This window comes from Sus scrofa, chromosome 13, assembly GCF_000003025.6.
Source record: "Sus scrofa isolate TJ Tabasco breed Duroc chromosome 13, Sscrofa11.1, whole genome shotgun sequence".
Lineage (NCBI taxonomy): Eukaryota > Metazoa > Chordata > Mammalia > Artiodactyla > Suidae > Sus > Sus scrofa.
In genome coordinates this window covers 8,963,539-8,987,434 of record NC_010455.5, presented here as the reverse complement: position 1 = coordinate 8,987,434, position 23,896 = coordinate 8,963,539, and the positions used below count along the sequence as shown (strand labels likewise).

Genomic DNA, 23,896 nt, shown 5'->3' with positions numbered 1-23,896 from the left:
ATTTGTCTCATCTTCCATAATATTATTTTCCTATTATAAAAGATATTACTAATTTAAATATCCTAATTTTTAAAGTTTAAAAGTGATATTTAAGTCAAGAAACTGTATAAAACAATTTCTGCTTATTGATAAAAAAACTTATGATAATTGATTTAGATTGTCAGCTTTTCTGTGGTTTCCCTCCAATTTATCTTTATTGTCTTATTTTTGTTGGTATATTTTGCTGAATTAACACAGAATTCATTAGATATGCTATATATACTTGCTACTAAATCTGAATATTATATGTAAATATGTGTATGTATCACATATTTATAAAATTAATGTTAATGTCTCATGAGAATTTTCTCTACTATAGTTTTAATTTTAAATTCATACTGCACTCTAGTGGGGAATAAGGTCAATGCAAATATTTTCTTACGTTGGTACTTCATAGCACTAATCATGGATTACTTATACTTTAAAAGGGAAATGTAAAAGAGCACTGTGATCTACAATTTTCTTAAGGTGAGATGTTGTAAATATAATTTATATAGTAGCACATGATTTTTTTCTAAATTGCTATTAAAATAGAGGTAAATTCACTAATGAAAGTTTCATTTATTGCAGCATATTTGGCATATATAATATATAAACTTGTATATATGGGTGTAATTTATAGCACATAAATCCTAACCTAAGGAAATATAGAATAAAAGTTTATCTCTATTTTTTTCTAAGAAGACGACAAAGGAATGGTCAGTTTTCTACCATAAGTTTAAAAAATGCACATTAGATTTTAGAATACAAGCTTGTAACATTTTTTCCACTACAAGTCTTTTATTAGATCATAAATGTATAACAGTGTTGTTTCCTTTATGATTTTAATTTTATGAAGCAACTTTAAACTCTGTGGAGGCATCTTTGTCAACAATATCTTTCTTATCACTAGACCCACCTTTAAAAAACCTAACAGTTTCCTCATTTTTTCCCCTGTTATTTCAAACTAAATTAATGCTTTTAAAATCCATTTGCAGTGTTGTCTCTGGAAATTTTATTCCAAGTGACTGGTATCCAATTACATAACGGTAGTATATATTTTTACTAACTGTTTCACTCCATAAATGCTGAATAATGACCTCCACAAGCTTTTCTAATTGTTAAGAGCACCTTTGAAAAGTTTCTTCAAAATTATATCCTATAGTTGCAATTGTGAGAGTATATACTCAAAAATAATGATGAAATCTTTGTGATATTCTCCAAAATTCAGCCAGCCGAGACAAGTTGCATAAGAACTGCAAACTCTAGAAAAATTTGTACAGATTATACAAAGTACAACTTCTGTTTAGTAAAATAGCCTAGATTCATGCATCCTCCTCAAATATTACTTTTTTCCATAAAAAATAATTGAGAAATTTCTTTATATTAGACTGCAGAAAGAAGTCAATATCAGTAGATTCCTCTTTTCAGAGAAATAATTTTTAAGAACAAATTCTGTCTTGTATTTAGTATATAGACTTTGACTTATTTTCTCAAAGAAATTGATTTTGAAAGAAATAGCCAAAATTTATCACCTGCTATCCTCTGTGTAAGTTCTGTTAAAACTCAAAGGTTTAAAAGCATCTTATCAGATGAATTTATAATTTCTATTTTTTTACTGAATAGTTGGTTGTGACCCACCTTAACTAGCATTTTCAACTGTATAAACATGAAATATCTGTACTTCAAATTTTATTTTATTTTCCTTTAGATGAAAAATGATTGTTGAGATCAAGATTTCTAAAGGGATTTTTATGTTTACTGTTAGTTCTGCCACTATTTATAGACAAGCCTATGCTAAATGTGTTCCATACTTAGATGTCCCTATCAACTTCCCTTAAAAATATTCTGTCAAGAGAAGCCATTGCAAAAACAAGAATATTTTAGTTTAGTTTACTTATGCTCTTAAAGTTGTATGCCTTTATAGGTCATGAGTAAAATCCTTTTTAAAATATGGTTTATTGTGCTCTTAACTTGTCATCTCATTGTCAGTACACTTTATTGGAGAACCTCAATATTCTTAGGGATCCCAGAGATCCGTTTTGAAAAGGGAGCAAATCAATGAAGGGATAAAAGCAATCATGGGCAAAACAATGGAACCTGGCTAGTTAACTTTGAAATAGCACATTGAAAGTATTTGTAAGGAAAGTTCACAATTCAATAAAATTAGGCCTATTTGTCAGCTAATATACACTCCTTTAAACACTCTTAATTTTGCATTAATGGTTGGTGACTGTTGTTATCACAACAATGATTGTTGATTATGATTGTTGGGATACTAAACAAAAATGAAGCTTATGATTTTCTTTTCTGTGGAAAGGTTCATTTGTGCCTTATATTAGATTCCAGATATAAGTGACATCATATGGTATTTGCCTTTCTCTTTCTGACTTACTTCACTCAGTATGAGAGTCTCTAGTTCCATCCATGTTGCTGCAAATGGCATTATTTTGTTCTTTTTTATGGCTGAATAGACTTGTGGTTGCCAAGGGGGAGGAGGAGCAAGTGGGATAGATTGAGGGCTTGGGGATAGTAGATGCAGACTGTTGCCTTTGGAATGGATTAGCAACGAGTTCTTGCTGTATAGCACTGGGAACTATGTCTAGTCACTTATGCTGGAGCATGATAATATGAGAAAAAAGAATGTGTACATGTATGTGTAACCGGGTCACCATGCTGTACAATAAAAAAATAATGTATTGGGGGAATTAAATATATATATATAATGAAGTTTATTAATTTTTAATTACACATAGACTGGTTGGATAACACTGGTGTAGTCATTGGAACCAATCACTATTAGCCACAAAGACTCAGGTGAGATGCATTAGATTGTTAATGGATTGGCAGTTTAGTTATTTAGCCGGCCAAGTTGAGTTAGAGAAAATGGCTCGAAGCCATGTCCATGTTGGATTTCCCACTCTTTCCTCTCTGAGTTGAAGTTACTTCTCAGCCACATGCAGGACAGCTGGAGAAGTCACAGATGTGAAGCCTTTACACTTTATGTTTTTGTATGGCAACTGAGAAGATAAGAGGATATCATTTTAAGCCCATTTGAAGTACAGAGTGAAGAAGGCGGGCCCTACTCAAGGCAGTGATTTTTTTCCTTTGCCCTTCCCATCATACAATTTACTTTTCTTGCAGTGGAGATGAATGAGCAAAAGATGAAGAGAAGCTTCTGCCTTAGTTCTTTCCCAGAGTACAGAACCTCCAAAGAAATGTTTATTTATTGGTTAAGGAGAGAGATAGCGAATGGTCCTCAACTAGTCCCTAAGTTTTCTTTCAATTTAAATAAACTTTGCGTTTCAGAATAGTTTTATATTTTCAAAAAAGGTGCCAGGTTGGTAGAGTTTGTAAACCCCACCCACCCACTTTCCTCATCAGTCGGGGGCATTCGTCACAATTATTAGGCAAGTAATAGAACAGTAATATTTCTGAAATGCTATCCTTTTTATTAGGTTTGCCTTCTTTCTTTTTTTTTTTTTTTTCTTTTTAGGGTCTCACCTGTGGCATGTGGAAGTTCCCAGGCTAGGGACTGAATTAGAACTACAGCTGCCAGCCTAGACACAGCCAGAGCAACACGGGATCCGAGCTGCATCTGTGATCTACACTACAGCTCCTGGCAACGATAGAGTCCCCATCCACTGAGCAAGGCCAGGGATCAAAACCTCATCCTTATGGATACTAGTCAGATTTGTTTCTGCTGAGCCACAACAGGAACTCCCTATTATTATTTTTTTTAACCAACATTTTTGTTCTCTTCCAGGATCTCATCCAGGACACCACATTTTCTTTAGTTCTAATATTTCCTTATGCTCCTTTGGACTATGATAATTTATCTGAATTTCCTTGTTTTTGATGACCTTGATGGTTTTCAGGAGTAATGGCCAGATCTTTTGTAAAATGTCCCTCGTTTTGAGTTGGTTTGATGTTTTTCTCACGGCTTGACTTGGATTATGCGTTTTTGTGGGGAAGACCACAGAGGTGAAATATCATTCTCAACATATCATTACCAAGGTCATCAACATGACTTAGCCTTGGTTACAGGGCTTATGTAGTGTTTTTCAGGTTTCTCTACTATATGGTGACTTTTATCCTCTTTCCACACTGTGCTGTTTGGAAGTAAAATACTAGGCATATAGCCTATACTTAAGGGATAGGAAATTATACTCCATATCTGCTTGAGGTGAAGGGGGTAGGGGGCATCTGTTTAAATTATTTTGGAGGAGTTAACAGGTGGCTCAGTGGGTTAAGGATCTAGCATTGTCCCTGCTGTGGCTCCTGTTTCTTCCATGGCCCAGGAACTTCTGCATGCTGCCCCCTCCCCCCAAAAAATATTTGGAATTCTTCTATAGGGGAGCTTTGTATTTTCTTCCCCATTTACTTTTTAAAAACTCAGTATGTGCTCATTGATATGTATTTTATACTTTGGGTTATAATCCAATAATATGTTATTTTGTTATTTAGCCATGGCCTCGGGAACCCCTTTAATTGGCTCCTGTGTCTATTTCCCAACTTTTAATTATTAATCAATTGGGTTACACAAAATTTAGGGTTCACCAGGGGTACAGCCTGTGACCCTGGAGTGGAGTGGGGAAAAGAAGGTCAGCACTTTTTAGGACAGTCTTGATACCAAAAGCTGGTGCTCTGATAACAAGTGATAATGTTTCAGTTTTTATCTCAGAAAGCTCTGAAGTAGGTCAACACATTGCACTATAAATCAAATTCAAGAGTCACGTTGTCTCCCAGGAAGAAGTATTGTTTCCATTTTTATTTTTATCAACTTATGCCCAGATACATTGCCTCATGTAGCTTATCAAAGATATGCCAGCTTTTAATGATTTCTGTAAGTTTTGGTTAAGCTCCACAGCTCCAAAATTTAAAAACACACACAAGCAAATACTTGATACCTACAAAAATTATTCCCGGGATAATTCTAATCCTTAAACCTTTTATAGGATACAGTCTAGATCCACATTGTTGAGATAAGCCCGAAATGTTTGTAGTATCTTTGTGGTTCTGGGTATGGAGGGTAGGTGGGGGAAATAAAGAATGAGTTGGTAAAACATTTGGTGTTTCAAGCTGGTTGCCAAAAGTCTGTGGATGATGAACACTAAATGTTTTATTAATGCAATTTAAATGGGCAAAAATTCCCTTCCAGAATTTAAATGATTTTTTTATCATATGAAAAGTAAAAATTACTCATAACATATTCCCTCCTGCTTCAGAGAGTGCCATAAAACACTAAGGTTGTCTTACAAAATCTATGTTTTGTGATATCACACTCGGTTACAAGAATTCTTTTGAGATTCCCTTTTCTTCCTACCATTCACACGACATAGTTTATGGACATATCTTTCTTTCTATTCCCTTTAAGAGATTTTTATCCTTACCCCTCCCCTGCCCAGTTCAAAATTAATTTTTGACTCAGGTGACATAGTTTTTCCCTTCTCTTGTGATAAGGGAAGGCTTTACATGTAAGCAAATAAATCTTATAGCCTTGGAAGAAAGTTTCTTCTCCAGTATTCTCCCTGCTAAATTGTGGGCAGCCATTCTTATTTTATAGGTCAAGGTGGAAGTAATCAAGGAAGAATTTGTTTCCTTCCAAACGTATGCATATATTTAGCAAAAATGATGTGTTCCAAGGGCTCATATACTGGGACTGTCCGTGTAGTTTGGCTTAGTTCTGACAAGCATAAACCATTCATTGAGTAGGTTAGTGCAAGCTCTTTGGAGGGCTTATTTCTTTCAAATATGTTTATTTATCTTTTTCATCCAAAAATGTAATAAATGGTCAAGTATAATTTTGAAAATATAGGAAAAATGAAGGGAAAAAAGCCAACTCTAATCTATCATTCAGGTCCACTATTACTAATTTTTTCCTAAGTCTAATTGTGTTTGTTTACATTTTGGGTTTGTTTTTAGTTTGTATAGAAATACTTTTTTTTTTTTTTTGTCTTTTTAGGGTAGCACCCACAGCATATGGAGGTTCCCAGGCTAGGGGTCTAATTGGAGCTGTAGCCGCCGGCCTATACCACAGCCACAGCCACAGCCACAGCAACGCAGGAACGCAGGAACCAAGCCACATCTGCGACCTACACCACAGCTCATGGCAACACCGGATCCTTAACCCACTGAGCAAGGCCAGGAATCAAACCCCCAACCTCATGGTTCCTAGTCAGATTCATTTCCACTGCGCCAAGACAGGAACTCCTAGAAATACTTTCTCAGGATATACAACTTTCCCGATCTGTGGTTGTTGGCTATAGAATATCACAGTGATTAACTGCACCTTAATTTACATAATGTTTTTATGGTTTAATGATATTTAAGATAAAAGACTAAAAATACAAAGCAACTCTAGAAAAAAGTTTGGAAACATACTGAAAACAATGTCTAGTAGACACCAGATTATTTTATTTATATGAAATAGGAAAGCTAATAACTATATTCAGATAATTTCCTTTAAATAAAATTATGATAATTTTACAAAATCTATATACATTTTCTTTGAAACATGACCACTTAAATTGTGTATTTAATATTACTCTAATAGAGACTACCTGAGTAAGAAAGATAAAGTTTCCTTTTTAAGAACAGATTAACATATTTTGGATAAATTAGTCCACCAAAAAAGCATGAATTATACTTTAAATCTTTCATTCTCTTTGAGAGTTGGATATTCCAGTGTTTTTTAAGAGCTTCAGCATTGGGTGTTTGGCTTGAGTTAGTAATTAAATTTTCTTTAAGCTTTTCCTGACAGGCTAATCCTTATATATTGTCAACAGTATTTTGGCATTTGTTATCTCATTTGCCTGATACCAAAGACAGTGTTCTTCCTGTAATTATCAGCAAGCTGTGTAATAGCAGGACTACCCTTGTCTTGCTCGTAAGTTTTTCTCCAGCACCTAGGATAGTGCCTGCCACCCAGTAGGTAGTTAAAAAACACGTGCTAGAATAATGACTGTTTTCTTCTGCCAATATTCCAAAGACTAGTAAAATATGTTTGAAGAATCTGGAAATTGGAATGGAGAAATCATAGTTGATCTATAAAAGTTATGCAGTCTTGTATAGTGAAAGCTTAAGAAAGGGGCTGGTGTTATTTTAAGTGATTTATAAATAAATAGCAAAATATGTATTACAGTAGTTACTTTAATTATTACCATCTTAAGATCATAGATCCTGGAATTGTTAGTTGTCCTTTTTTATTATCTGAGTATATAACACTTACATTCTTCCAAAAAAATGTATTCCAATATAATCCTTAGATCTGTCTCACTTTTTTGCATCCTGATTATGAAGCTGTGTTGGATATTCAGAGCTTCTTTTGTACTTGAGGTATAAAACAATTTTAGGTACTGAAACAATTTTAGCTTTTCTGTATGCATAGGATGGGTTCATCCAAATATAAGTTACTTTACTTAATTGATAATGAATATGAAAATAAGACAGTTTTATTTAGTTGTTGAAGCCAAAAAGGAAGTAGCTAATATACTAATACATACTAAAGAGCATGATAATTAGGAGCTTGTGATATGAAGATAAACAAAACCAAATGCTTATCCCAAAGATACCATTTATTAGGTATTTGACCCCATGCAAGTTATTCATGCATTCTAAATTTTAGCTTCCTCAGTTATGAAGCAGAAAAAAATTTACAGGTTTTCGTTGTTAGGATAGTTTAGTGAGGTAATGAGTGTTAAACATTTGTCATTTAACACTTGACATTTGACACAGTATTTGGCATAGAAAAAGCAAAATGAAAAGTTTGCCATTTGTATTCCATGAAAGAAAAATTTAATGTATAGTATGAAAGCAGTCTGTTAAAATGGGAGGAACTGGAAATTGTGAATTCTAGTGTCTAGAACAGTGCTTATTTGCTACTCAATTTAATTGTATGAATGAATCCAAGAATCTTTTAATTTTTTGGGTTTTTTTGTTTTGTTTAGTTTTGTTTTTTGTCTTTTTAGGGCTGCACCCGCAGCATATGGAAGTTCCCAGGCTAGGTGTCGAATCGGAGCTGTAGCCGCTGGCCTACAGCACAGCCACATCAATGTCAGATCTGAGCTGCATCTGTGACCTACACCATAGCTCACGGCAACGCTGGATCCTTAACCCACTGAACGAGGCCAGGGATTGAACCCACATCCTCATGGATACTAGTCGGGTTTGTTACTGCTGAGCCATGACAGGAAGTCCAATTTTTTTTGTAATTGATTTACAATGTTGTGCTAGTTTCTGGTGTATAGCAAAGTGATTCTTATATATATTCATATATATATGTGAACATTATATATTCTTATATATTCATAAGAATATATGATATATTTGTGTATATATATATATATTCTTTTTCATGTTATTTTCTGTTGTAGGTTATTACAAGAATTGAACACGGTTCCCTATACTAACAATAGGTCCTTGTTAGTTATCTATTTTATAAATAGTAGTATGTATATGTTAATCTCAAACTCCTAATTTATCCTTTCCCCCCTCCCCTTTGGTAACCATACGTTTGTTTTCTATGTATGTGAATCTGTTTGTTTATTAAATAAGTTCATGTATATCATTTTTTAAAATATTCCACATATAAGTGATATTATATGGCATTTGTCTTTGTCTGGCTTACTTCATTTAGTATGATCATCTCTAGGTCTATCTATGTTGCTGCAAATACCATTATTTCATTCTTTTTATATCTAAGTCATAGTCCATTGTGTATATATATATATTGCATATTTATCCATTCATCTGTCCGTAGGCACTTAGTTTGCTTCCATATCTTGGCCATTATTAATAGTGCTCCTACACTGTTGGTGGGAATGTAAGTTGGTACAACCACTATGGAGAATAGTATGGAGATTCTTTGAAAAATTAAAAATAGAACTACCGTATGATCAAGCAGTCCCACTCTTGAGCATATATCTGGAAAAGACCAAAAAACTCGAATTCAAAAAGATACATGCCCCCAAATGGTCATAGGAATCCAGGAATCTTGATCGGCTTGTTCACTACTCTCTTCTCCTCCCTAGATTCCACATGTGCACAGGATGGAGAGAGTGAGGCTGAGTTTTTACCTGATGACTTTGAAGAAAAACCAGAAAGAGAAAGAAAACATACCAATTTCACCTTGTGCAACGTGTGTAACATTCAGCTGAATTCGGCTGCTCAAGCCCAAATCCACTACAATGGCAAATCACATCAAAAGAGATTAAAACAACTCAGCAATGGGATGGTGAAAAATGACAATGGTAAGTTTTTCTAAAGATATATTCTCAATTTTATATCATCAAGTTATGTGTGTGCCTGCAGATGTGAAAGCAAAATAATAGACTATTCCCTATTTTTAAAACAGGAAACATTAAATAAAAGCCTTATCAGTATAGTATGTTAAAATCAAAAGTTTCTCACAGTTCTTTGGGGGAGAAAGGGAGATTTTGTTGCCTATGCTTAAGTGTATTAGGATTGTGATTATGATCTACTAGGACACTTGGAATGATTTTAAAAAGTTGTAGTTAGATTTTCTTGGCATTTGACTTTAACCGTAGTAATTTGGAAATGGCCATTCTATTACATTTTATATGAAACAATGGTTTTATGTGTTTGTTTTGTGTCTGTTGGGGCTTTAATTGGTTAATAAGATTGCAACGGAGTTGAAAAACTACATATTTTTTCAAGTAGATGTTTTAACCAATAAAATGTGATCTATCAGTACATATAGATTGTTTAAATTTGCTAGTAAAAATTCATGGTTTGCTAATCACTTTAGTACACTTTTTAAAAGTGTAAGTTGAATTTAGGAATAAGAAGATTTTAGAAATAGCACACATATACTTTTGGAAATAAATGGAAAGTTGTTAGAAAAAGCATGGAGAGTTGAGGGAGAGGGCAGAATTCTATAACAGCAGTTTGGAGAGCTGAAACAATGACCACTCCAAAGAGTTACAATATTGTGTTCTGGTTGGATGTTTCATGTTTCATAGATAAGACATATTTTATCAAAATTTTAATGATGTTTAAAAATGAGACTGAATTTTGATCTGTTCTAATATTTTATATTGCAGATTTTAAAATACAATTTTGTAGTTTGCTTCAAGGTTATCAAATGATGAGAAAAAAAACAGTAAATTCCTTAAATGGAAATTATTTCTATCTTGCTTTGTGTTTCTTTAGTATAAATGAGCTAGACTATTCCTACAGAAAGAACTCTGCATTTCTCTTTTTTGTATGACAAATAGTTAACCGTGGATATTGCTGGTCAAAGAGATGTAAAAACAAAAATAGTAATCAGAAGGAAATTAAGAACTACTAAATTCCTTGGGCACAAAATGAACTTGTTAGGCAAGTGTACTTTTAAGTCATGTTTAAAAATATGTATTTCATGGTCTCTATTTGAACCTCCTAAGGAAAATCTGTTCCTTATCATTGACATTTAGGTAAAATCATCTTAAGCACAGCGTGATTAAATTTCAAGTCCTTTTTCTTTAAATTGGTGTTGGTGGTGGTAATGGTGTCAGCTTTGGTGTTTTACTTCACCTACCTTGATACTTAAAAACCTCTTTAGAGAAGCAATGAATTATGTCACAGAAAGAAACCCAAACAAAAGACATGCCTGTCACAGTTCAGTTACCAGGTATGCAAATAGATATGAATAAGCAATACTATATGTACAATATTACATGTATCAGAGTATAATACTACTTGCAAATGATCTTTTTAGGTACTTTTAAATTACCATAAACAAATTAATAATGGAGTTGAGATTTCCAGCTGAATGTTGAGATTTTGCTCATATTTATCATTTTGCTTTCCAACTATGTGATATAGTCTACAGTGGAAAAAAAGCCTCAACATTATAATGAGATATAAACAAAATATTAAAATGAAATATCGTAAGGGGTTTAAGCAAAAGACAGAAATTTGAACATTCAAATAAAAATCCTTCTTTGATTCATAAGAGCATTTTAGAATACGTATAACCAAGGGTGCAACTTTCAGGATGTTTAAGGCTCTTCTGTGGCCAACTAATTTAATTCAATTTCAGTGTTTACTATGGTTAAGCTGTTGTTAATGCTTGTTGAAAGATTGAGTAAGAAGTTCACCTATTGTGGCAGCTTTATTTTATTCACACTTTTTGTCGTATTTGAGTTATTTTATTAAACCTGGTTTTCTATTTTTATTGGGCTGAAACTATCAAATCATTCAGTTTTATCTAACAGTATTCTTGCCTCTTTTGATGTTCATTGTTTCATAGCACATAAATCTAGGGTATTATCACCCTTATCTATCCTCTTAGCAGTAAATTTTCTTTTATTTAACAGAGAAGCTAAATAAAAATTTACTTTCTCTTCCACTGATCTATTTCCTTTTCTCTTTCCATTGATTATTCCAGATGAGGTTTAAAGTGTCAGTAGATTTTCAATGTACAAGATGTTCCTTCTCCTGCAACACTGGTAGTTAATAAAAACAAAATAGCTTCATTGAATTGTCTGATACCTCAAGCCTTGTACATTTATATGTACATTTCTTATTTATCCAGAACTTTGTCTCTTCTTTTAATTTCCAAGGGCTATTTGTGGTTTTGTAGAATGTCAGTCAACTAGTTAGAATTTGCCAGTGCATATGTGGATTCACAGAGTTCCTTTTTGGGATCATTTACTTAAGAATTTAAAAATGCTTCCTTAATAATATCTTATTCATATAAATATATGACACACTGCAACATGGCATTAAGAATATTGCTTTGCTCATGCTTTTCTCTTATTGACCATATCCTTTAGAAGGTTCAGCCAAAGGGAAGCAATAAAAACAAATGCTGATATTAAATTTCCTGACATTTTGTAAAAGGTATTTTGTTCTTGTTTGACTCTATTTTTTTATCACTGAAGAATAAAAATATGGGAGAAAGTAACAAATGCTAATTTTACCATGTTCAAATTTTGAGTAGGTCCCTGGCTTTGATTACTGATTTTTTTTCTCCCTCAAGAGAGAACGCATTGATCATTCCAAGAGGGATAGATTTCTAGCCACTAGCTACTTGCTTCATCTGGACTTACTATTAATTCCAGTGTAGGGTACCATCTTTTTCAGCACAGAGATTTCTTTATTCAGTCTTTGTCCTTCAGAAGCCCTTCCTTATGGGAGTCCCCGTTGTGACGCAGCGGGTTAAGAACCCAACTAGTGTCTATGAGTATGCGGGTTTGATCCCTGACCTCACTCAGTGGGTTAAGGGTCCATGAGCTGTGGTGTAGGTTGCAGATGTGATTTGGATCCAGAGTTGCTGTGGCTGTGCATTTAGGCTGGCAGTTACAGCTCCAATTCAAACCCTAACCTAGGAACTTCCATATGCCTCAGGTGCAACCCTAAAAAGGAGGAAGGAAGGAAGCAAGCAAGGAAGGAAGAAACCCTTCATTACTGGGATAATAGTGAGGTTTTACAAACTGAGGCTGATAATCCAGGCCAATCCCTATCTGGAGACCATAGCAGTAGGCTACTGTGACCAAGAAAAGTGTACTGAATTTCTTCTTGACCATTGTTATTCATGAAAATTAGGTGAAATAACCATTAAGGGAAATTTTAAGAGGAAAAAGGAATGAATTAAATTCATGCCATTTAGTTTGAGCATAAAATTTGAGCTAGAAGAGATTTCCATTTGTGATTCTCTTTGTGTTTGGGGGGTCTTATATTTGGGGATGTCTGAAGAATTGCAATCCCTGGGAGCTCGTGGCAGTGGTTGTATAAATGGAGAGTGCAGAATATATTTTTTTTCCCATCTAAAATTCAGTTCTGTCTAGCACAGAAAGAAATAGCTTTTGTCTCCTCAACCTTTGCCTCTTTTAGGCACTAACCATTTCCAACAACAACATCTTCCAGTCAGCTGTTTCTCTACCCTCCAATCTTAGAATTGTCCCACTTTTCTAGGTTTGAAATTATTATTTTTCACTTTTGTTATGATTCCTTTATATTTCTCCTAAAAGTGATTTGCCCCTAGTAACAGAGCTAGTAGGTAATAGAAGTAGAATTCTTTTAGGTATAAGTTTCCCTTTCCTGAAAAACTTATTTTGCATTTGGTGGCCAATCCTAATTAAATTGGTCTCATCGTTTCTGTAGCTCCATGCCAGGTACGTTACACTTCCTCTTTTTGTGCCTGTTTCTCGAAAACAATAAGCAGTGGTACAAATGTGTATGTTTATGCGCGATTAAGATGTTACCATAGATTGATCATTAAATAGACCTTTAAAATGTTAGTCTTTAAATAAGGGATCAGAAAGTAATTTTCAAAAATAGCAGCCCGGATAGATGTATTTCTTCTTGTCGTTTTCAAAATTCCAATGACGTGAGGAGTTCCTGTCGTGGTTCAGTGGTTAACGAATCTGACTAGGAACCATGAAGTTGCAGGTTCGATCCCTGGCCTTGCTCAGTGGGTTAAGGATCCGGCGTTGCCATGAGCTGTGGTGTAGGTTACAGACGTGGCCCAGATCCCGCGTTGCTATGGCTCTGGCATAGACTGGTGGCTACAGCTCCGATTAGACCTCTAGCCTGGGAACCTCCATATGCTGCAGGTACGGCCCTAGAAAAAGACAAAAAATAAAATAAAAAATTCCAATGACGTGACATAAGCAATTTGAGAACAAAATAACTAAGTTCACAGCAGCTTTGCACACTGGAGAAATGTAAAATAGTGAGGGATTTCTGGAAGATGTCAAGGAAAAGGGATGAAAATGAGGTAAAACCCTGAATCTAAAGAAATAAAGAAACTCTGAGGTAGAAAAAAAGCGGTTTATCACTTAGGTTTCCAACAAAATTTCAGGATATCTCCAAGATTAATCTGAAGGTTAGCCTTAAAGGTGGGGCTCACTGTTGAAGGATGTGATGAATATGTAAATATGGATTTGCAAGAAGCCAGGGCATAAGCGACCTGCTTAGCCTAATCCTAGAAAAGTGAAAAGCAAACAAGCCTGGGAACTACAAGCCAGAAAAGTCAAAAAGTGAATGGTTTGATGGGGGTGAAGGAAAAGAGGGGTAGAGGAAATAGGTCTAATATAAATTTTTAATTTGTTATCTTTGTAATGTGTGCTGTAAATCTCATCTATGGAATGTTTAGTAAAGACATTTGCTTACTGACATTTTATGTGAGATTAGCTTCCTTCTTGGGGAATGAAACAGGTGCCACAACTATATTCAGGTTGAGGATTTTACTATGTTTGAAGATAGAAAGACAGAGGACATATGTTTGCACTTTGCATGTTTGCTCATTTGCAATCACTTGTATCAGGTACAATATTGAAGTTGACTATATGAGCCAGACATATTTACTGGCCACCTAAAATGTGCCATCCTGGAGAGAAGAAAACCCATGAACATGCATTTCAAGATTTTACTTGAGAGAAGACTTGTAATGAAAAAAACACTTATGCTTTTATTTTAAGATTTTATGCCAGTGACTCAATAAAAGTACAGCAATACAGAGGATTTTGTGAACTAATCAATGAGTAAGAGGTAAAGGACTACAGTTTCAAAAAGTGAAAAATAAAAGCAGAATTAATCTAAGAATATATAACTTTAACGCATATTAAACAAACACTTGTGCATGTGATAATAACTCTAGTGAATAATAGTTCCCAGTTCCAAAGAAGGTTGCAATCTTGTAGAGAAGACAGTTGGTGTAAAATATGTCATTAGCAAGAGGAATAAAATAGTGAATACAGCCTGAATGATGAATTCATAGGGTTCTTGATTAGAACCCTGTTGGTACACTGTGTCACAGCTGTTGCCTTAGTTTAGAATCGTGTGGTTGATGTTAAGAAATTGAAAAGAGGAAAAGCTGATTGGAGCTTAGCAAACATGACGATATGATCTATATACATATATATCCAATTCGTGCTACTAAGACATAGGTTTTATCCTCACTGGTAGAATAGCTACAGGTGAAAGAGTTATAAAATAGCCAAAAGAAAGAAGAAAAGGAGAAGCAACCTTAAAATTTAATACTTGTAGCAGAAAGAGGAAAGGAATCTTAAGGAGTTAATGAAGATGTCAAAAACATTAATGATGGGTTACATTTGTTGCGCATTTAATAACTGTGTGTGTTTATTTCATCATATTTTTATGAGTCAGCTTAGTTATTAGTATCCATGATATAGATCAGTAACTTGAGACAAAGAAAAGTAAAGGAGTAATTTGGCCAAGGTCACCTCGCTAGAAAGTAGTGGGGCCAGACCTTGAACCTTGGAAAGCTGGCTCCAGAATCCAAGATAATATTCACGATGTCTTAGCATCTCACAAGCCTGGAAAACAGCTGGGTCATTCCAGGATTCAGAAACCAAAGGAGGAGAAAGTTTCAGAAGAAGAAAATGGTTAACCGGTGTGTGCTGAAGCCTTCATTTGGAGAAGTCTTTTTAAGAAAACCTATATTGGACATCTGGAAATGGTAAAATGGCAGGTTATCTTTGAGAAATTGTTTCAATGAAGTGGGAAAGGGAGGGAGAGGGGCCTGAGCATTGCAGGCAATTTGAGGAACAGAAAATCCATCTGTGCAGGGTCAGGAAGGTTACTTACACTGCGGTATGCTTCTGATCTTGTTCTTTTGCTTGGCATTCTGACCATCAAATTTTACAACTTCATTGTAGAAGAGTGTCCAGGTGTATATACTTTATTCCAAACTACTTCCTTCAACAATGTTTTGTATATATTTTTTCTTTTTTCTTGTTATATCTTTACTTGTTGAGGATATTGTCTTTGTATGGTAGTAAGTTATTTTTTTCCGCAGAAGTACATTTACATTTTTCACCTAATAAATATTCATTGTGCAGTTGTCAGTATAGGTTGATGTCAAGTATTGAGTCATGTCTCTTTTCTCTTTTTCTGTTCTAGTCACATATGTGCCAGAGTTCCCATCTCTACAATAGTTGTGTGTATGAGGAAATTACTGAGACAAGAAGTCACTGGTATTTTTGTTTTCATTTCATCCCCTATCTAAAATTCAGAGACAATATTTGATAAGTTAATTTTTACCCTGGTGTTTCTGAGTACACCTCCAAATATTGTTACCTTTACCTACATTTAATTCATCCATTATTAAATGTAAAAGAGACTCGAATTGAAAAATGTTAACAATAAACTATAGTTTTTTTATAATTTTTTATTTTTTCCATTATTTTATTTCAATAAAAATTAAAGAACCCCTTTTACCATCTTTTTTTTTTCTATCAAGACAATAAGGGGTTTAAAATTATATTTCATTATTTTAATTTCAGAATTGATTTTTTAAGAGAGAAAAGCACAATTTTATGATAGTGGGAACATTTTTTCTTCAGTATTATTCAGGAGTGCCTAAGTTTGAGATCACAAATAAGAATAATATCAGACAAACCTAAAACTTAAGTACTCAATAAATATTAATTTATGATTACAACCCTGTCAGGCACATCTTATTTACTCAACTAGTCAAGGACCCCATTTGCCAACATGAATAATGAAATTGTCCAACATCTGTAATTCTTGCTATCAGGATTATATTCCCACTTTCTTCTTCAATAATTTCCTTAAGAAATTTCTTTAGTTCAAGAATTACTTAATAATGTATGATATCCTCACTAATTTGAGCACCAGGGCCTATTTTAATTCTATTTTATTTCTGAGAGGAAAATTAAAAAATCAAAATAGGGACCCATACAACCCATGTGCCTGACACTGAAATAATTTCTTTACAAAACTACCAGCAATATTATCATTGCCCATCTCACGATTAAATATAGACTTACTCAGTATTGTTTAAAAATCTGTCTTTTCTGTACATATACTGTTCAATTACTGACTTTAACAACTTAATACAAATGCCTATCACCAAATATTATATGCTATAATATGAATTTATTTCAAGTTCAATTACAGACTTCATAAACCAAACAATGTTTATTTTTTAATTAAAGTGTAATTGACATGCAGCATTATATTAGGTTCAGGTGTAAAACATAATGAGTCACTATTTTTACTGATTATATTCCATTTAAAGTTATTATAAAATATTGGCTATATTCCATGTGCTGTACAATATTTTCTTATAGTTTTTTTATGCATGGTACTTTGTTCCTCTTAATTTCTTGTTCCTACCTTTCCCCTCCCTACTTCCCTTTTCTCAGTGATAACCACTAGTTTGTTCTCTATAGCTGTCAGTCTGTTTCTATTTTGTTACATCCATTCATTTTATTTTTTAGATTCCACATAAAAGTGATATCAAAGTATTTGTCTTTCTCTGTCAGACGTATCACTAAACAGAATACCCTCTAGTTGTGTCCATGTTGTTGCAAATGACAAAATATCATTCTCTTTTATGGCTGAATAGTTTTCTACTGTACTTATTTATATACCACATCTTCTTTATCCATTCATCTGCTGATGGACATTTAAGTTGCTTCCATATCTTGGCTATTGTAAATGATGCTTCTGGGAACATTGGGGGTGGATATATCTTTTTAAATTAGTGTTTTCATTTTTGGGGTTGGGCTATAAACCCGGGAGTGGAATTGCTGGATTATAGGTTAGTTCTCTTTAGAGGTTTTTGAGGAAACTCTTCACTGTTTTCCATAGTGGCTGCACCAATTTACATTCCCACCAACAATGTACTAGAGTTCCCTTTTTCCTCCTCTGTCATAAATTAATTGAACATAAGTGTATGGCCTTATTTTGGGGCTTTCTATGCTTTTCCATTGATCTATAATCTGTTTTATGCTGGTACCATACTATTTGGATTAGTGTAGCATTGTAGTATAGCCTAAATTCAGGGAATGTAATGCCTCCAACTCTGTTCTTTTTTTCTCAAGATTTCACTGACTATTCAGGGTCTTTTGTGGTTTCAAATAAATTTTAGGATTATTTGTTCTAATTATGTGAAAAATATCATAGGTATTTTGATAGGGGTTTCATTAAACCTGTAGATTTCTTTGGATAGTATGGACATTTTAACAGTATTAATTTTTTCAATCCATGAACACAAGATAATCTTTCCATTTCTTTGCATCATCTTTAATTTACTTCATTACTTAGTATTTTACAGTTTTCAGAGTATAGATTTTCACTTCCTTGGTTAAGTTTATTTCTAGATATTTTATTTTTTTATGTGATTTTAAGCAAGATTGTTTTCTTTCTCTGGTAGGTCATTATTACTGTGTAGAAAACCAATAGACTTCCATATATTAATCTTATATCTTGCAATTTTAGTGAACTCATTTATTAGTTCTAATACTTTTTTTTTTGCTGGAGACATCATGATTTTCTAAATATAATATCATGTCATCTACAAATAGTGGCAGTTTTACTTCTCCTCTTCCAATTTTTTACCTCCCCATCTATTCTAAATGATACTTTTTCTGAGTAGAGTATCCTAGGTTGTAGGGTTTTTTTTTGTCCCTTCCAGTACTCTAAACATAATATTGCTACTCCCGGGTTATTATTATGCAAAGTTTCTGCATAAAAATTAGCATATAACCTTATGGGGGTTCCCATGTATGTGACTTCTTGTTTTTCTCTTGCTACCTTTATACTTATCATCTTTAATTTTTGCTATTTTAATTATTATATGTCTTGGTGTGGGTCTCTTTGGGGTGATTTTCTTTGGGACTCTCTGAACCTGAATATCAGGTTCCTTCTTCAGGTTCAGGAATTTTTCTGCCTTAATTTTATCAAATACATTTTGACCCATTTCTCTCTCTACTTCTTCTTGGATCCTTATGATGGCATTTGCTCAGTGGCCAAAATTACCCTGTTGGGGGCAGGGGTGGGTCCCAAATTGCTGGAACAGAATCCCTGAGGATTGATTTCAGGTTGGCTCTATTCTCTCTAAATGTATCCTCTCTCTCCTGCCATCATTGGCACTTTCTCCTCAGGGGGAATAGTGCTGGAGCAATACGGGCTGAAGATGGTCTTCAGCATGGGCCAGGATTTATTGGAGCAAGGGTAGCTGTAGTGGGTTCTTCGTTCAGGCTGAGGCATGTGTTGTGATTATCATGGGAAACCAGCCTAAGTCCTAGGCAGTTTCATTCTGCTGCTTCTACCCAGTGTCAGGTGTAAACAAGTGTGTGTGTGTTCTTCACAAGTGGCGTCTAGGTTTCTTACAGCCCAGCTATTTAGTCCTACTGAGTTTCAAACCAGCTAAGGGACCACTGGTGTCAGACTCCAGGCTGAGATGCCTCATATGTGGTTTGAACCGCTCCCTTCAAAGGGAGGATGTCAATGTCATGTAATTTCCTTCTTCTTCTCTGTCCCCTCCCAGATGTAAAAATCCTGACCTGATTGCTTTCTTCTCTTCCTACCCAATTCCATGTTTTTCTTTCTTATAGCCTTGGTTGTGTAAGAATCTTTCTGTCAGTCTTCAGTGTGTTTTCAGTGAAAACTATACCACGTGTAGATGTATTTTTGGTGTGTTCATGGGGGAGGTGAGCATCAGTTCCTCCTACTCCACCATCCTGATCTTCTCCTTTCCCAAACTCATTCCATGAGACCAGCATTACCCCAATACAAAAACCAGATAAAGAGCAAGGAAAGAAAATTATAGGCCAATATCCCTGATGAATATAGATGAAAATGTCTTCAATAAAATACTAGCAAATTGATCAAAGAACATATTTCTATTAGCATCACTGAAGGTGAGATTCTCTTTAGTTTTTGTGGGACACGGTATTAGGAATCCAGTAGTTGAAAGATTTTCAAATTTCAAGCAGAAAAAAGCTTTCTAAAATATTCTTGAGGTGTTTACTATTATGAGAAATATCAGATATTTGTTTAACCTGTGTGAATGTGAGAGGTCTTAAAATTAAAAGGGGGCAGATATGTAGGGAAAACTGGGGAGAGAGACAAAAATCACAGAGAAGTGAGTGATTAGAGAGGTGTGTAGAAGCGTCAAGGCCTGAGGCCTTGGCTCATACTTCATTTATATTCCAGAATAATTCTCCTTCTCTGGTGAGTTTGTGTCAATAAAGAGATCAGCAGAAGAGAGCTTGTGTTTCACACAAGAGCTTTCCTCAATTCTGCTCTTATGGAGAGGAGAGCATCAGGTATTATCCTATTTCCATACCTGGTGAGGCCCAGTGTAGCTGAGTTGAGCTTCTTTGGGGCCTGGCATGGTGAGGGGAAAACTCACATCCTAGACCTGGGCTTGGTTTGAGGATATAGCAAGCACCCAGAGTGTTCTGGAGTATCAGCATGAATTGAAATAAAGTCAGGTTTTCAGGCATATATCCTGGTTCCTGATCTAGATGAAAATGCAATGAGCTCCAGGCATAGCACAGGACTTCTGCAGTAGGAATTACAGAATACCTTCAGACGGGCATCTAACCAACCAACCAAACCCCAGTATACATCATCCATGATGGTCTCAGGGACCAACATTATGAGGCCAGAGATCACCCTTACTCCAATTTGTTCATATAAGAGTTGTTCCATACACCAAAAATTATCTTGGACAGGATCAAAGGAAATAGAGATTAAGCAGAAAGGCTGAATCTTAAAACTAAAAGTGAAAGAACTGTCCAAATAGGAACATGTGAAGCAACAGATAGTTACCAAGATTATCATGTTCAGATATGATTTATAACTCTGCTACATCTCCCACATTATGTGGGGGTAAAAGGTACCTAGAAGTCCCTTTTAATATGTAGCTGAGAATGCTGACTCTGCAGGACCAGCCACATAATTTTCAAGGCTCGGTATAAAATGAAAATGCATGGTTACTTGTTCAAAATTAATTAAGAAATTCAAGATGGTGATAGTAGAGCGTTAAAGTAGGCATAGGTCCATGGTGAGTGTGGGGCTCTGGGAGACAGCACAGGTCATAAGGCCATGAAGCTTGCCATGGATGTGAGCTTTCCTGATGAGATTGTGGCCTTAGGGAAGACCTGGCCCTGTAGGCACAGGCCCTAAGGCCATGAAGCTGGCCGTGGATGTGAATTTTCCTGATGAGGTTATAGCCTCAGTGAAGACCTGACCCTGTGGGCAATGGCTACTTGTCAGACCACTAAGTCTAACAAATAATGGGAGCCCCAGTTGGACCCAAGGGGAGACTGTGGTACCAAAGAGAAGAAAACCCAAGGTCCAATCTGCAGAAAGAATACACCTAATCTCTGTGAGAGCATTTCTAAAACAAAGGAATATAGTATGAATTCACCAGCCATTGTTTTGTATGTCAGAAATCAGCAGGGATCCCAAGAACCACGTTGTAACCATGTTTCAACATGTTGAAAATGGTTGTACTCAGTGGTATGTTAGTGAGTGCTTAACATCTGGCTTTCCAGAAAATAAAAGCCATGGTTGTAGCATCTATCTCTTTCCCACTAGTTACCAGCTGATTTTAAAGTAAAAACGTAACATCACAAAGCACAGATCCAGGAAGAAATGCACACAATTGGACCTCGTGCTCTAATACAAATGCTACCATGTGCTTGGTAGTATGTATGACCAGTCGATTCAAAGACAGTGGCAGAATTTGTATAAGTAGAGTAATATTGTGGTAGGCCAAATAATATCTCCCAAAGATGGCCACATCCTGATACTTGAACTGTGAGTATATTACCTTACATGGCAAAAGGGGACTTTGAGGTTGTGATTAAAATAAGGACTTTGAGATGAGATATCTTAGAGGGAGATGTAATCACAAGGCCCTTATAAAATGGAATCAGGAAGGTCAGAGTCAAATATGTGATGAGGGAAGCAGATGTAGGGATAATGCCCTTTAAAGGTGGAAGAAGGGTCCAAAAAGTGCAGGTGGTTTCTAGACTCTGGGAAAGACCAGGAGATGGATTTTCCCCTTAGAGCGGTCAGAAGCAATGTGTCCTGCTGACAGCTTGATTTTGGCTTGTAGGGTCCATTTCATACTTCTGGCTTCTGGAACTCTACAATAAATTTATTTTGAGCCACCAAATTTGTGGTAATTTTTTTTACAGCAGCAATAGGAAGCAAACATAGATATTTTTCTCTTCCTTAGCCCTCTGAAGTCAAGTAAACACTCTTGTGCTATTGTAGAAGTGAGCCAAGGGTAAAAAATGCTATTCATCTCAAAGAATTACCCAAAGAGATTTTTTAAAATTATTAAATGAACTACATTGAATTTCTAACTAGCCCAGTTGGTTCAAAGTCTCATGAGAAGAGATCTTTAACAGGAAATCTAAGGCTACATATGTTTACACATTGTGATGATGCATTATTTGTTGTTGTTGTTGTTGTTGACTTGGTCAGGCCAGGGCTCCCAAATATTTGGTCAAACACTATTCTGGATGTTTCTGTGAAGGCATCTTTTGGATGAGATGAACAGTTAAATCTGTGGACTTTGAGTAAAACAAATTACTCTTCATAATGTGGGTAGACCTCATCTAATCAATTGAAAGCCTTAATAGAATAAAGATCTGTCCAGAGCAAGAAGGAGTTCTGCCAGAAAGTGGCCTTTGGTCTACAAGCCACAACTTTTCCCTGAGTTTCCAATCTACCAGCCTAGCCCATTAGAGTGTGGACTCACTAAGCCTCCATGACTATGCAAGCCAGTTCCTTAAAATAAAGCTCTCTCTCAACCTATGTATACATCCTCTGGCTAATACACACAGCCTCTGGCTAATATACATATGTGTAAATTAAGTTTGAGTAAACATGTAACCTCAGTATCCCTTTAAACCATTAAGTGTAGGATTTGCAATCTCGATCCAAACCCTAATTATTCGCCTCCTCATTCCATAATGTATAAAAGAGGCTGAGAGCTGTCTCTCTTGCTTGTACCTAAGAATATAATACTCTGGATTTCCACCTGATATTAGGTATTTTCCTCCTCTCTTCCATTGGTTCATTGTGGGAAAGTCTTCTTTCAGCTGAAGGTACTGGGCTACCACTGTAGGTCAGCTGGCCCAAATGTACCTGTGATGTTTCAAGTTCTCTTGGCAGTGAGCTCCAGAGGTTCCTCAGCCAGTGAAACCACCGGGTTTGCCAGTGACTTATGATGGTCTCTTCATATTTTCCCTGGCATAGGGGAGGAAAGATACAGGGTTGAAGCTTTGTGTTCAAAATTCGATTTTTGTTTATTTGTTTTTTGCTTGTTAGGGCCGCAGGTGCCGTATCTGGAAATTCCCAGGCTAGGTTGAACCTTTAACTACCTGACCACATGTGTTTCAGGGGTGCTGACTCCAAAGGCAGTAGAAAATCCTAACTAAATAACTAAAATAAATAATTAAAATCCTATGCATGACCCTCCATATCCATAGTTCCACATCCATGGATTCAACCAACTTCAGATCCTATGGTACTTACTATACAGTGTATAAAAAACCCACATAGGAGTTCTGTGTTGTGGCTCAGTGGGTTACAAACCTAGCTAGTATCCATGAGTATGTGGGTTCGATCCCTGGTCTCACCCAGTGGGTTGGGGATCTGGCGTTGCCATGAGCTGTGGTGTAGGTCTGCAACTACAGCTCCAATTCTACCCCTAGCCTGGGAACTTCCATATGCTGCAATTGCGGCCCTAAAAAAGCAATTAATTGCAGTTCCTGCCATGGCTCAGTGGAAACAAATCCAACTAGGAACCATGAGGTTGAGGGTTCGATCCATGACCTCGCTCACTGAGTTAAGGATCTGGCATTGCTGTGAGCTGTGGTGTAGGTCACAGAGGCAGATTGGATCTGGCATTGCCGTGGTTGTGGCCGGCTGCTGTAGCTCCGATTAGACCCCTAGCCTGGGAACCTCCGTATACCGCAAGTGTGACCCAAAAAAAAAAAACCACATAAAAGTGAACCTCTGCTCAGTTCGAAGCTATATTGTTCAACAGTCCAACTTGTACACACACAGAGACCACATCTTCTTTATCTATTCATCTGTGGACAGACACTAATGTTGTTTCCATGTCCTG

The 23,896-nt window shown here is 35.6% G+C and overlaps 1 protein-coding gene across 2 annotated transcripts in view; it reads left to right on the top strand.

The window, feature by feature from the left end:
- The window catches only part of ZNF385D (zinc finger protein 385D), a 979,895-nt gene that overhangs the window by 227,194 nt on the left and 728,805 nt on the right, over positions 1-23,896 (top strand). For both annotated transcript variants that reach the window (XM_021069746.1, XM_021069745.1), the window contains exon 2: positions 9,051-9,269. In XM_021069746.1, the coding sequence (XP_020925405.1) occupies positions 9,051-9,269 (219 nt within the window). The remainder of the gene's footprint in view (positions 1-9,050; positions 9,270-23,896) is intronic.